Genomic DNA, 13,727 nt, shown 5'->3' on the forward strand with positions numbered 1-13,727 from the left:
TCTGGCCAATTAAAAATCGGTAACATAAACGATCTTGCTGAAGTCATCAACATTATTTGAACGAAATGAATTACTTTAAAACATGTTTTAAGTATAAGTTAAATAAGCAGAATATGCGACGGTCGAAGTAGCATCTTGAAGGATATGTAGATTTTTTCAAGATTATACAGAGTGTATTTGCTTTGAACTTGCAGCCAAACACCACATCTTTCCAACACCAGCCGACCTTGAGAGCACCGAAACGGTGCCGCGCTTGAGAGACGGAACTGGCCGAAGTCGGTGCCTCACCCGGATGACGGAACTAGCCGAAGCAGGGGCCGCGCCCGCGTTCCGAAATTAGCCGAAGCTGCTCGGGTCTGTTCGTTTCCTTGCTGCAGATCGGTGACATCATCACCGCGGTCGGTAAAAGAGGCCGGAGCGAGCTCGGAGGGTGAGAGTCTGCAGTGATCGGCGATCGAGTGACGGGTTTGGTATGTTTTATAATTATCTGCAAATATACTGAATGTGCCGGCGATTTAATATCAGTAAATAATCCATTTGCAAGGCCCCTTTTGATTGATTCTGCTAGATATTTTTCCACATCAATTTTAATTGTGTTTGTTGGAAAACCATTTAATATTTTTTGAGGTAAATATCTAATTGCTGTTTATTTATATTCTTTTACATTTTATTTGACTTGTATGGTAGAAAGGTTACTAGTCAAGGTTGTTATCGGACGTTGTTGGTTTAGGGGAGCGTAGGAATTTTAATGTATGCATTTGAACTGTAATTATTGTACAGTATATGTCTAACCCCTATAGTATTTGAAACAAAGTCATAGACAAATTATTTAAATTGTTTCTATTTTCCTGGACTGCGAATTTTCATTTCATTATGTGCAGTCACGTACAGTTAAGAGGTATGCTTAAAAAATGTTGAACATGGCTTTTTCTTGGGTCTTGGTGTTTTTCAATCACAATGAGCTGTAAAATGGCTGCGGGGGTGCGTATCCTGCGGTTATGACCGCAGTAAGGTCAGAGAAAATATCTGGAATGTAAATATACTTTATATGAGAGGGATCAACCCAAAGATGGACTAGGTCGAGGGTTAGTCTTCATCACCAGTGTGTAATTTTGCCTTCAGGGAAAGCGTTGGTGGTAGGGTCGTGAGGATGGGTTGGCGTGAAAAAGAAGAAAAAGCAATCTATTTTCTCGAATAGTTTGGTAAATGAGCTTGGGTTAAGTGAATGAGGAGCACACAAATTAAGTGAATTTGGTAAATACCCCGAAAAGAAGCAAAAATGCTTTCGAAATAGCTAATTCATTTTATGGCATTCCTAAAATTCATGACAGGAATTTATTTCTGGAAACCAAGAAAGGGTGGGTCAGGGTGAAATTCAAGAGTTTATTGAGAGAAGATAAGGCTCAACATAAGGCTAATTTTTAGCCCGTGGTAATTGACAGTAAAACGTTTTGAAAACTGGTTTGTTAGTCATTTTCAGATGTCAGGGTGATTCTAGCCACAGTAGTGGAATGTGATGGGTCTTAATCTCACCCTCCCCACATGAGGTTTGACTACATCAATCGCCTGTTATGAGTGAATGCAAATCTAAATGTGATGTAAAAATAGAAACAGTATTATTCTCGAAAATCAGAGAAGACTGGGTGGTGGTAGAAGTAGGAATTGTGTTAAGTAGATGAATTTTATGTCTGTTCTTGGGGCCCTTTAATTTAACCTTATTTAATACAAATACTTATCTGAAATTAACATGAATTCATCAAGCACAATTTTTATTTTCTTCAAGTAAAGGTAATTTTTTATGAGAACGTGGCATCATCGAAAACTATTCTTAATTTGCCATTTTTTAAAAAAATGGATGTGCCAGCATTTACTCAATTCTTTTAGATCTTTTTGAGAATTAAGCAAATTGCCAATAATTTTAAAGTCTAGATTATTTTATGGATGTAACTTTGTGTGATTTTCAAGATTTAGTAATCAGTCATGTATGTTATGAATTTATTTGTTGGTATATAACTGCATAAAATCATGAACCGATGATATGTAATCTAATGTGAAAATAGTGATTCATCCTGCAAGAATAATAGATGGATTAACTATTCTGATTAAATTTGGAAGATGTATGAAAAGGACTTCTAAGCTGTTTTGTTCATGAAACACTATTATGCTTTCTAGAGAACTGTCAGTGCTGAGATTATGAATCTCAAACATATACAGTGAGGAACTTTTTTTTAGGTTGGGTGATAATTAAAATTTATATAATGGTGAAAAGTCCAAGTGTGGTATGGCAAGAATGCCATTCAGATGATGACAGTAATTAAAACTGCGTCATGTTACTGTTGCAATTTTGCTGAATTATGCCAGTTTATCTAGCAGATTGTGATTTTTTTTTTCCTCACTGTTGCGGAATGAATGATTCTCTATTAGAACTTGACACAGATTTTGTTGCTCACTTTTTATTAATAACATTGATTTTGTTGTTAGACAATATGTAGGGTGGAGGCAGAATTAAAAATATTTCATACTGCACAGGCTCTAATTGTCACATTATTTCTTTGAGGGTATTAGTAATTTAGAATAATGCCTCAAAGATCTGATTTATAGTTTCAAAGATCTATGCAAAACATAATGTAATTGGAATCTAGTACTAAACTTTGCAGTGCATGTGTTTCATATACTGCGTCACTGGGAAACACGCAAACAAGGTTGGGTCGGGGTTAGTTACATTAGGAAGTGATTTGATTATTTTAATTTTAAATTTGTAAAAATGCAGAACTACTGTTTTTTAATTCCAAAAAAGCTGAATATTTATAAGATGTAACGTTGCTAAAACTGTGTTACTGACTGTTTTCGTTATCAGAAATTTGATGTGAGAAGATTCATTTCTAAACTAAATTAACACCATGGAATCGGACCTGGTTGCATAAGCACAAGTGATAATTCCCACAGATCGATGGACTTTTTAAAAAAATTAGCCTTTTAATTTCAGTGATGGAATTTATTTTGCGTGAATTGTTCTGTAATTATTTAGTAAATATTCTGTTTATCAAACAGCACCAATCATCATGTCTTCATTCCGTAAAACAAAGCTGCAGGTATTGTGTATGTGTGGAATATGTGTGGTTGCTTTCATTTAACTGGTGTGTATTGCAGTAACATGGTTGTGACTAGAAGAGCAATACATTGGCTGATGCATGTAGCATGCTTTTACAGACACACTTTACATGTGATTGATGTAACTGATTTCCATAATGATTTCAAGTCACATTTGCATCCTTATTTGCTCTTAGAGCTCTTTTTCTAACTGCCTTTCTGCAATTGATTACTATTTATAGCAGAAATTCTCAGTTGGAATATTGGCAGCTGACTTATACATTTTCTTTGCAAGAGTTAATGTGTGGAAATTTGACAAATCCGACCTTAGTATCAAAGTCCTACCTTAGATAAAGTTCTTAATGATATTCTAAAAGGTTATCATGTCATTTTTTTTCCATTTCAGAACCAGGTTTAATAGTACTGGTATATGTTGTGAAATTTGTTGTCTTTGTAGTAGCAGTACTATGCAATACATAATATGTGAATTACAGTAAGTAAATATATTAAATAGTTAAATAAGTAGTGTAAAAATAAAAAAGGATAGTGAGGTAGTGTTCATGGGTGTAAAGTCTATTCAGAAATCAGATGGCAGAGGGGAAGAAGCTGTTGCTGAATCGCTTGGTGTGTGCCTTCAGGCTCCTGTACCTCATTCCTAATGAAGAGGGCATGTCCTGGGTGATGTGGTCCTCAATGATGTATGCTGCCTTTTTGAGACATCTGTTCTTGAAGACGTCCTGGACACTACGGAAGCTAGTGCCATGATGGAGCTGACTAATTTTACAAGTCAACACCCAATGTTTGAACAACACACACAAAAGTTGCTGGTGAACACAGCAGGCCAGGCAGCACCTCTTCCTAGAGATGCTGCCTGGCCTGCTGCGTTCACCAGCAACTTTTATGTGTGTTGCTTGAATTTCCAGCATCTGCAGAATTCCTGTTGTTTGCGTTTAAACTCAATGTTTGAAAATAGTAATATATTTTAATTATTTAATTCTCAACAGGATATGGTGTACTCACAAATTCAAACTTAATTTCAGATTGATATGCCAGGTAGTGGTTACTGATTGATGTAGCTTTTAAAAATGCATACTTCAGGAAATGTGTTGCTGAAAAAAAAATCCCTGTCATCTAAAGATTACCAGATGGACATTGTATAGAACATTACTATTCTGCAGTCTGAACACATTTCAGGAAAGTACAACAAGGTAGTAATCGGCATGTACAGACACTGTTCGATAATTTAATGTTTCTCATTATTATAAATAAACTTATGGTATATAATTGCCTTTTTATATTTAAAAAAAGCGTGTACCAAATACATCCAATATACGCAAACAGTTCAGTTGTAACTTTGTTGTAATTTATTTCAGCCCATTGGGACAGTCTTGATACCCAGCTGGTCTGTGGATAAGTTGATGTTTAATCAGCCCATTTTTTCTTAGTCTTAAAATAGAGCAGGATTTTTAAAAACACCAGTTTTAAAATACTTGGCTATCACTGACTACATTTTATTTTCTTGTCTTTGCTACATGAAAGGCAGGTAGATGGTTTGCTTCCTGACTTTTCCAAAGCTTTGAAAACTGTTCAGACACCAGGAAGAATGAGTTACTCGGGCTAGACTGGCTTTTCCAATTTTACATTTAACTTCCCCCCGCCTTTGCCCTTGCCCCTATTCTCCCTTGTTTTCTAAAAGCTCTTGTTGCAAATGTTTATCTGTTTAAATAATGGCATGAAATGGAAATGATATTTTGCCAATGTTTGAATCTTGGTTGTGGAATTAAACTTATTATGGGAATGCTGTCCGATGAAGTGTGAAAGTGATATTGATGAGTAATACTTTTGGGAATTTGATGACCTAATATTTGCAGATGGTATGTTTTATCCCTCAGCAATATAGAAACAGTTGATTGCCTTAAAGAATTTACATAATATATTTTGTATTGTTTTAACTTCCATAAGGAATTCAAGTACATTGATCTTGGCTTGGTTGTGCTTTTTGTACATTTTCTGTATATTTTCAATGCACTATTGAAATTTGCTGCATTATACATTTCATTTTGTTATATTTGATTATAATTATACAGTTTTATTACAAAAATATAACAGTAATAAAATCTTCAGGAGTGAAAATATCTTAAGGTTATAAATTAAATAATCTGCTGCACTAATGCCAACTGCTAAAATGTCATAAATTAATGACCTTTTGTTAATGAAACTGGGGAAAAATAATTCCATTCTAGTTTTAACTATTGGTTAGTCAGTTTCTTATAATTTAGTCATCTTGGGTAGATCTTTCTAGCATGTTGCTGATTTGCATTATCAGGCAGGACCAGAGTACAGATGGGAGTGGCATATCCCTAAACACTTGCGTGGTGTTTGACATCTGTACATAAGCAAATAGTTTCTTGAGGTTTAGAATGGAGGATTGTGCAGATTGGAGAGGAGTTTTAACTTTTTAGCTTTTATTTTAAAAAAATATTAAACATTTTCAGTAGTTTTCTTATTTATTATGTTGCTTAGGTGGGAGTCAACCATTTACAGAGCAATATCCTGGAACATTTCTTTCAAATTCATTTAATGTTTCTGTATTGAAGAAGGGTCAGCAATGTAGTGTGTAAGGTTACAACTGACGTCGTTTGTCTGGCAGAGATGTTGTCACATAGACGGCAATTGTTTCAATGATATAACAAATCTATGCTGCAAAGATGCTACAGTGGCTTTGCAAGGTATATAACAGAATGATTTGTAAATAATGTAAAATGACATGGTTTATAATGAACAAGAGAAAATCTACAGATGCTGGAAATCCAAACAACACAACAAAATGCTGGAGGAACTCGGCAGGCCAAGCAGCATCTATGGGGAAAATAAGTACAGTCGACATTTCGGGCCAAGACCCTTTGGCAGGATTGGAGAAAAAAGATGAGTAGATTTAAAAGGTGGGAGGAGGGGAGAGAGCAATGCAAGGTGATGGGTGAAACCACGAGGGGGAGGGATGAAGTAAAGAGCTGAGAAGTTGATTGGTGAAAGAGATACAGGGCTGGAGAAGGGGGAATCTAATAAGAGAAGATGGAAGACCATGAAAGAAAGTAAAGGGGGGAGGAGCACCTGAGGGAAATGATGGGAAGGCAAAGAGATGAGGTGAGAGAGGGAAAGGAGGATGGGGAATGAAGGGGGGGCATGACTAGAAGTTTGAGAAATTGATGTTCCTGTCATCAGATTGGAGACCCGATGTAGATTGTGAGACCGCCTCGCCAAGCACCTGTGCTCCATCCACCAGAAGAAACAGGCTCTCCCCGTGGCCACCCATTTTAATTCCATTTCCCATTCCCATTCCAATATGTCAATCTATGGCCTCCTCTTCTGTTGAGATGAGGCCACACTCGGGTTGGAGGAACAATGCCTTGTATTCTGTCTGGGTGGCCTCCAACCTGATGGCAGGAACATTGATTTCTCGAACTTCTGGTAATGCTCCCCTCCCCTATTCTTCACTATTCCCCATACTCTTTCTCCCCTCTCACCTTTAGTCAATGCCTGCCCATCGCCTCCCTCTGGTGCTCTTCCCCCCTTTCTTCCATGGCCTTCTGTCTTCTATTAGATTCCCCCTTCTCCAGTGCTGTATCTTTTACCAATCAACTTCCCAGCTCTTTACTTCATCCCTCCTCCTCCCAGTTTCACCTATCATTTTGTGTTTCTCTCTCCCCTCCCCCCACCTTTTAAATCTACTCCTCAGCGTTTTTCCCTCTCCAGTCCTGCTGAAGGGTTTCAGCCTGAAACGTTGATTGTAGTTTTTTTCCCCATAGATGCTGTCTGGGCTGCTGAGTTCCTCCAGCATTTTGTGTGTGTCGCATGGTTTATAATGATTCTGGAATAACTGGCAAGACAATCTAAATCAACCCTAACAAGAATACCGTATAAGATTAGAGAAATTTATGGTTAGATAGATTTCCATAAAACAGTTCAATTTGCAATTTTCTATTTGATCACAAGCTTCCATCAGGCATTTTTGATTGCATGGGAAAATGCCAAAGTGCCATTCTTTACAACAGTTGGCTCCTGAACTTCGGAGCTACTGTTTATATTAGATTCGGCTGTTGTGTTAGAATCAGAATCAGGTTTATTATCACCAGCATGTGTCGTGAAATTTGTTAACTTTGCAGCAGCAGTTCAATGCAATAAATAATATGGAAGAATAAATAAATAGATCAATTACAGTATATGTGTATCCAGTCTGTGGGAATTATTTTGAAAATGACACCACTATGCCCTCTTTAATCAAGTAAGAATGTAATTTTTAACACCAATTCTAATAATCCTGGCTGGCATTTAATGAATGGATTCAGTTGGATGATTAGGAACAGACAAAGGGACTACCTCTTTTGTGGTAGTCATGAGATTTAAAAAGTGCTAGTCTGTTGAAGCTAAAATGTTCTGTCTCTATTTTGCAGGGTGGGGGCTAGAAAACTACTTCCAAATTAAATGTTTGTTATGGCACTGTGTTATGTGCATATGTTTGCTTTAAGTGGTTTATGAAACCAAATGTATTGGCTACAGGATAATATTTGTAGATTGGAAATGGGAGTTCAGTATATTGTAACAATGATTATCAATGTTATTAATTCTGTAACTTTTACAAATTTAATATTGAGATTCTTAAATGGCGACGTGCAGAGACACAGCAGCTTCTCCAGCTCCCGATACTGTAAAGCTCTCCCAGTGCATCCTTGGTTTGGTGTTCATACCCCGGAGAATGTAGACAGTGATGATGAACACAACAACAAACTCCCTTGAGCAAGTAATGTGGTTGACATTTAATTGTAAGATGTTCAGTTCTCCCAGAACAGTGACTGTTTACTACAGATGAGTTTGTGCACCAACTTTTGTTAATGTATACACAGATTCAGCGTCCTTTTGATGTCCCCAACAGGGAATTTCTGTCTGTGTGGAACAAATTCATCCCATTAATTTGAAACACCGAGTTGGGCATGTTACTGTTTAGCCATGTTTTAGTGAAAATAAGAATGTAGCAGTTCTCATCTCTTTTTGTGCATTCATTCTCAGCCTCAGTGAGTCTATTTTATCTTCTAAGGAGTGAAAGTTGGCCAGGAAAAGTGATGGTACCGTCGGCCTGGCCGCGTTAGCTCTCAGCCTAGTTAATGTCCTGGCTCTCGTGCCACAGTTCTCCTTCTCACACCATCCGCTTCTGCCATTTCCTCAACTGAGTCGCTTAGGCTATGTCGCTGTGGCCAGGTTGTGGTGTCCATAGAATTGCTGGTCTGTTGAGCATCACTATTAACTCTGCTGCCAGCAGATTAAAAGTAATTTTGCCTAAGAGCTTAGCAGCGCTGTATTCGCAGATATCATGTGAGGGTTTGGCTTATTTTCTGGTTGAAGGTTGCTCAACCATGTCGGTTGTTGATTGGCCTGTTCAAAGGATGCAGCAGCTCCTTCTCTTTGGTTGTCTTGTACACAACAACACTGGTTCTTGCATAGTGTTTCAAAGTTTTTAATTGGGGATGTCAGTCAACCAAAGCTCCATTGTAACACGGAAACAGATTTGAAGATCTAGTGAGTAAAGCAGAAGACATGGGTTGCAAGTGAGTATTAATTTATAAATGAACAGTGAAGCACTAAATCGGGCATCTAGCTAAAAAGTTTGTCATCTGAACTATACAGAACTACAATACTAAACATTCAGTAACCCATTTAACAGGTATGTCATTAAATCTCTCAAGTTACAGTCTGCAGAACTAAGCAAGCTACAAACGAATACTCAAACTAAGTACACGAGCGGGGGCCTGTCTATTTCTGCAATGCTCTTTCAAATGGTTCCATTTAATATCAGAGAATGTGTACAGTATACAACCTGAAATTCTTGCTCTTCACATTAAAACAGAAGAGTACCCCAAAGAATGAGTGACAGTAAAAGTGTTAGAATCCCAAAGCCTCTGCCACCCTTCCCCTCAGTACAGAATAATCAACTCTCAACAAAACCAGCATTTGGACAGTCTCTCCATAACCGCTGGTGACTTAAATCAAGTTAACCTAAATGCAACTTTGCTGGATCAAATAACGACAGCACAAAAAGATCGTTACTTATCTTTTCACCCGTTTATTTCTTTGAGCTCAGCTGGCAGGTGAACTTGGACCCGACATCAGGGAGAGACCCTTTCTCATCTCCCCGGCAGTTCTACAAGTTCACTGCCCGATGTCAGAATTGTCAGAAGTAATAAGGCCACTGATACAAAAGAACAATCAGTTTGTTAACTATTCCGGCCAAGTTAATGGACTACTGATACAAAAGTACAATCAATTTGTTAGACACTCCAGCCATCTTAATTAAAGAAAGTAATGTCCTACCTGGTTTGCTTTAGCCACAACTTAATTACAAAGATAAGAACATCTGTCAAATTTATGCTTTAGTTAAGAAAGGAATGTTCTGTCTAATTTCCATCAGGTACTGCTTTTTGTCAAAATCAAAAGGTGTGAAAAGCCCAGAGATATCTATGTAGATCTGAGCAAACTTTAATCAACGTGCTCCAAAGAAGGCAGCTGTGAGACATTATTCACACTGCAGTCACAGACATAGTCAGTACTGAATCCATTGTTTACAGGGATCTTGAGAATCCCCCTTTCCCTTAAACTTTATCATGGTCACCTCACAGCCCAACCAGATGCCCTGGCTGAATGCAGAGGTGGGCTTCCCCAGCTTATGTGGCTGGGCGTAGAGGGCATTACTTACAGTGCAAGGAAAAGTTGTGTTGACTGTATTAGTGACTCTCTAACTTCTGTGCACGCTTCAAGGCATGCATCACAATGTCGGCCATGAAGGCTACCTTCCTGTCAGGTGAGCAGCCACTCTCTCTAACAGTAGCAGACATGAGACATTCTACCGAGAATCAACCCCCCCCCCACCCCCACCCCAAGAAGGTCGCCGGGCCAGACAACATTCCAAGCTGAATACTCGGGAACTGCACAAACCAGCTCACTGATGTCTTCATGGGCATTTTCAACTCCTCATTCACTCAGGCTTCTATCCCACATGTTTCAAACAGCCATCATCCCTGTACCAAATAACTCTTCATTTAGAACTAAACGACTATTGTCCGGTGGCACCAACGCTGATCATCGGGAAGTGCTTTGAACGGCTGGTCATGGCGTAAATCAAAAAATCCATTCCTGCCACATTGGATACTCACCAATATGCTTATCAAAAGAACTGCTCTATGACAGATGCCTTAGCATCTGCCATGCACCTGGCACTGACACCCCTAGAAAATAAGGACACTTATGTCAGAATGTTGTTTCTGGATTTCACTTAGGCATTCAGCAGGATTGTCCCACTGGTATTGGTGAACAAATTTCTATTCCTCGGTCTAACTACACGACTGTTGGACTTCTTAACCAGGCAAATAACTTCTTCCTCACTGTCAACAAGGCAAAGGAGATAGCTATTGATTTCAGGAGAACTTGCACCACTCACACCCCTCTTTACATAAGGGGCACAGCAGTGGAAGCTGCAAACAGTTTCAAACTCCTGAGAGTGCACATCTCACACAATCTCTCATGGACCGAGAACACATTCTGCATAATCAGGAAAGCTCACCAATGCCTCTCCTTTCTGAGGAGGCTGAAGAGAGCTGGACTAAACACATCTATACTCAAGTCATTCTACAGATTGGTAGTGGAGAGCATCCTAACAATCTGCATCACTGCATGGTATGGAAACTGCACTGTGGCGGACAAGAAGGCTCTACGACTGGTAGTCAAAACTGTCCAACGCATCACTGGCACCAGCCTTGCCTGCCATCAAGAACACATATACAGATAAATGCCAGAGAAGGGCCAGTAACAGTGAAAGATCCCACACACCCTGCTCATGGACTGTTTGTTCCACCCCCATCAGGGAGGAGGCTACGCAGCATCCACAGTTGGACCACCAGACTGAAAAACAATTACTTTCTCCAAGCAGTAAGGCTGATCTATACCTCCACCCACTAACCCATCCCTCCACACCCCCAACCATCACTACTTTATCATTTTCGGTCAGTCACCTTATGAACAAACACTCCTATGTCTCGAGTTACTTTATGGACATACAGTACGATCAGTCTGTATATAAGCTATCGTATGTATTTATATTTAATGAGTTATGTATTTTTGCGTTGTATCGGATCCAGATTAATATTTATTTCATCTCCTTTACACTTGTGTACATGAAATGACATTAAGCAGTCTTGAAATTGAAGTGCAATCCAGGACTAGTCTCGTGTGTTTTCATTGCATTCTTGTGGCTAGTATATTCTTCCTTGGATAAGAAGAACAATCCTGTACATAATACTCAGGGTGCCGTCTCAGAGGCTCTCTATAATTGAAATAACCCATCTTAACTTTGTGCTTGAAAGCCAACATATCACCTGCCTTCCCAATTGTGTGCTGAACCTGCATGTTCACTCATGTCCCTTTGGACACCTAAGGTTTAAAATATGCATCGGTTTTGGACAAAAGTGGATAATTTAAGGTTTTACTATGTAATATTCAGTCTGTCATATTCTTGCCAGCTCAGCTTATCTATATACCTTGAATACTCTTTTCATCCTGCCTAGTTTTGTACCATCTGCAAACCTGACAATATATAGTGGCATGCAAAAGTTTGGGCACCTCTGGTCAAAATTTCTGTTACTGTGAATAGTTAAGTGAGTAGAAGATGAACTGATCTCCAAAAGTCATGAAGTTAAAGATGAAACATTTTTTTCAACATTTTAAGCAAGATTAGTGTATTATTTTTGTTTTGTACAACTACAGAGTGAAAAAAAGGAAAGGAGCACCATGCAAAAGTTTGGGCACCCCAAGAGATTTGAGCTCTTGGATAACTTTTACCAAGGTCTCAGACCTTAATTAGCTTGTTAGGGCTATGGCTTGTTCACAGTCATTGTTAGGAAAGGCCAGGTGATGCAAATTTCAAAGCTTTAAAAAACCCTGACTTCTCAAACCTTGTCCCAACAATCAGCAGCCATGGGCTCCTCTAAGCAGCTGCCTAGCACTCTGAAAATTAAAATAAATGATGCCCACAAAGCAGGAGAAGGCTATAAGAAGATAGCAAAGCGTTTTCAGGTAGCCATTTCCTCAGTTCGTAGTGTAATTAAGAAATGGCAGTTAACAGGAACGGTGAAGGTCAAGTTGAGGTCTGGAAGACTAAGAAAACTTCCTGAGAGAACTGCTCGTAGGTTTGCTAGAAAGGTAAATCAAAACCCCTGTGTGACTGCAAGAGACCTTCAGGAAGATTTAGCAGACTCTGGAGTGGTGGTGCACTGTTCTACTGTGCAGCGACACCTGCACAAATGTGACCTTCATGGAAGAGTCATCAGAAGAAAACCTTTCCTGCACCCTCACCACAAAATTCAGCGTCAGAAATTCGCAAAGGAACATCTAAACAAGCCTGATGCATTTTGGAAACAAGGCCTGTGGACTGATGAAATTAAAATAGAACTTTTTGGCTGCAATGAGCAAAGGTATGTTTGGAGAAAAAAGGGTGCAGAATTTCATGAAAAGATCCCCTCTCCAACTGTTAAGCACGGGGGTTGGATCGATCATGCTTTGGGTTTGTGTTGCAGTCAGTGGCACAGGGAACATTTCACTGGTAGAAGGAAGAATGAATTAAGTTAAATACCAGCAAATTCTGGAAGCAAACATCACACCGTCTGTAAAAAAGCTGAAGATGAAAAGAGGATGCAGACATCCCACCTCTCCCGGGAGTTCGGGGAGTCTCCCGCATATCAATAGCGGCTCCCTGATGCCCGCAAATTACATACAATGTCCCGGAGATCGATTTTTTTATAGAGAGGGAGAGGGAAAAAAAAAGAAAGAAAATGAATGAATCCTTTTTGATCTCTCTTTGTGCTAAGTAGACCTATCAGTTCAGTTAATGCTATCTGTAATGACGCTGGAATCATCTGGACAACTGTTGGTGATGAAGTACAAAAGCCTGGCGAAGACATTTCCAAGGCTGGCGGTGACAACCTGACTATGCAAGGCTGTCCTATATGGACGGGGTGCGTTGGCGTCTTAAAGGAGATTAGAGTGGGGTTTAAATTGAAGCGAAATTCCAAAATCGTCCGCTAAGACATCTTTAAAAACGCGCTTGCAGCAAGCAAATTCTTCAGGGTTTTTTCCCTGAAACACTTCCACTTACAGGTACATTGAAGCCCGCGACGGGCTGGGTTTAAGTGCAGCCATTTTCAGAAGAAAAACCGATTTTAATAAATACCTGGCCCCCACCAAGGTCTCGTCATTAGGACAGCGAACTGCTTACCTGTGCTGCGCACTTTATATGCATTTTGAATTATACTTTATTAAATAATATTGTAGTATATTGTTTTATGTGGTGTGCATGGTATATGTATTGTGGCTACACCGTGGTCCGGACAGAGGTTGTTTCGTTTGTAGACAATCTGCCAGATGACAATAAACTTGAACTTGAAGATACAGAACTTCTAAATCACTCATTTAAAATCCCCCATTTCGATGTAAAAAAAAAGTAAGTTTTCATCCTGACTATTGCAGGCAGTGTGTGTGTGACTCTGCACGTATATGCAATCAGACATTGTCCAAATGGACGTTAAGTGGCACACACC

At 39.1% G+C, this 13,727-nt stretch overlaps 1 protein-coding gene across 7 annotated transcripts in view; it reads left to right on the forward strand.

The window, feature by feature from the left end:
* Positions 1-389: 389 nt before the first annotated feature.
* The window catches only part of sptan1 (spectrin alpha, non-erythrocytic 1), a 116,474-nt gene continuing 103,136 nt past the window's right edge, over positions 390-13,727 (forward strand). For 6 of the 7 annotated variants that reach the window (XM_063073663.1, XM_063073666.1, XM_063073668.1 and 3 more), the window contains exon 1: positions 3,052-3,092. In XM_063073663.1, coding sequence (XP_062929733.1) covers positions 3,063-3,092 — 30 coding nt within the window. In that variant the 5' untranslated portion in view covers positions 3,052-3,062. Of the gene's footprint in view, positions 471-3,051; positions 3,093-13,727 lie in introns of those variants that run through there. The other variant, XM_063073664.1, reaches the window with a different exon arrangement.

This window comes from Mobula hypostoma, chromosome 21 (genome assembly GCF_963921235.1).
Source record: "Mobula hypostoma chromosome 21, sMobHyp1.1, whole genome shotgun sequence".
Lineage (NCBI taxonomy): Eukaryota > Metazoa > Chordata > Chondrichthyes > Myliobatiformes > Myliobatidae > Mobula > Mobula hypostoma.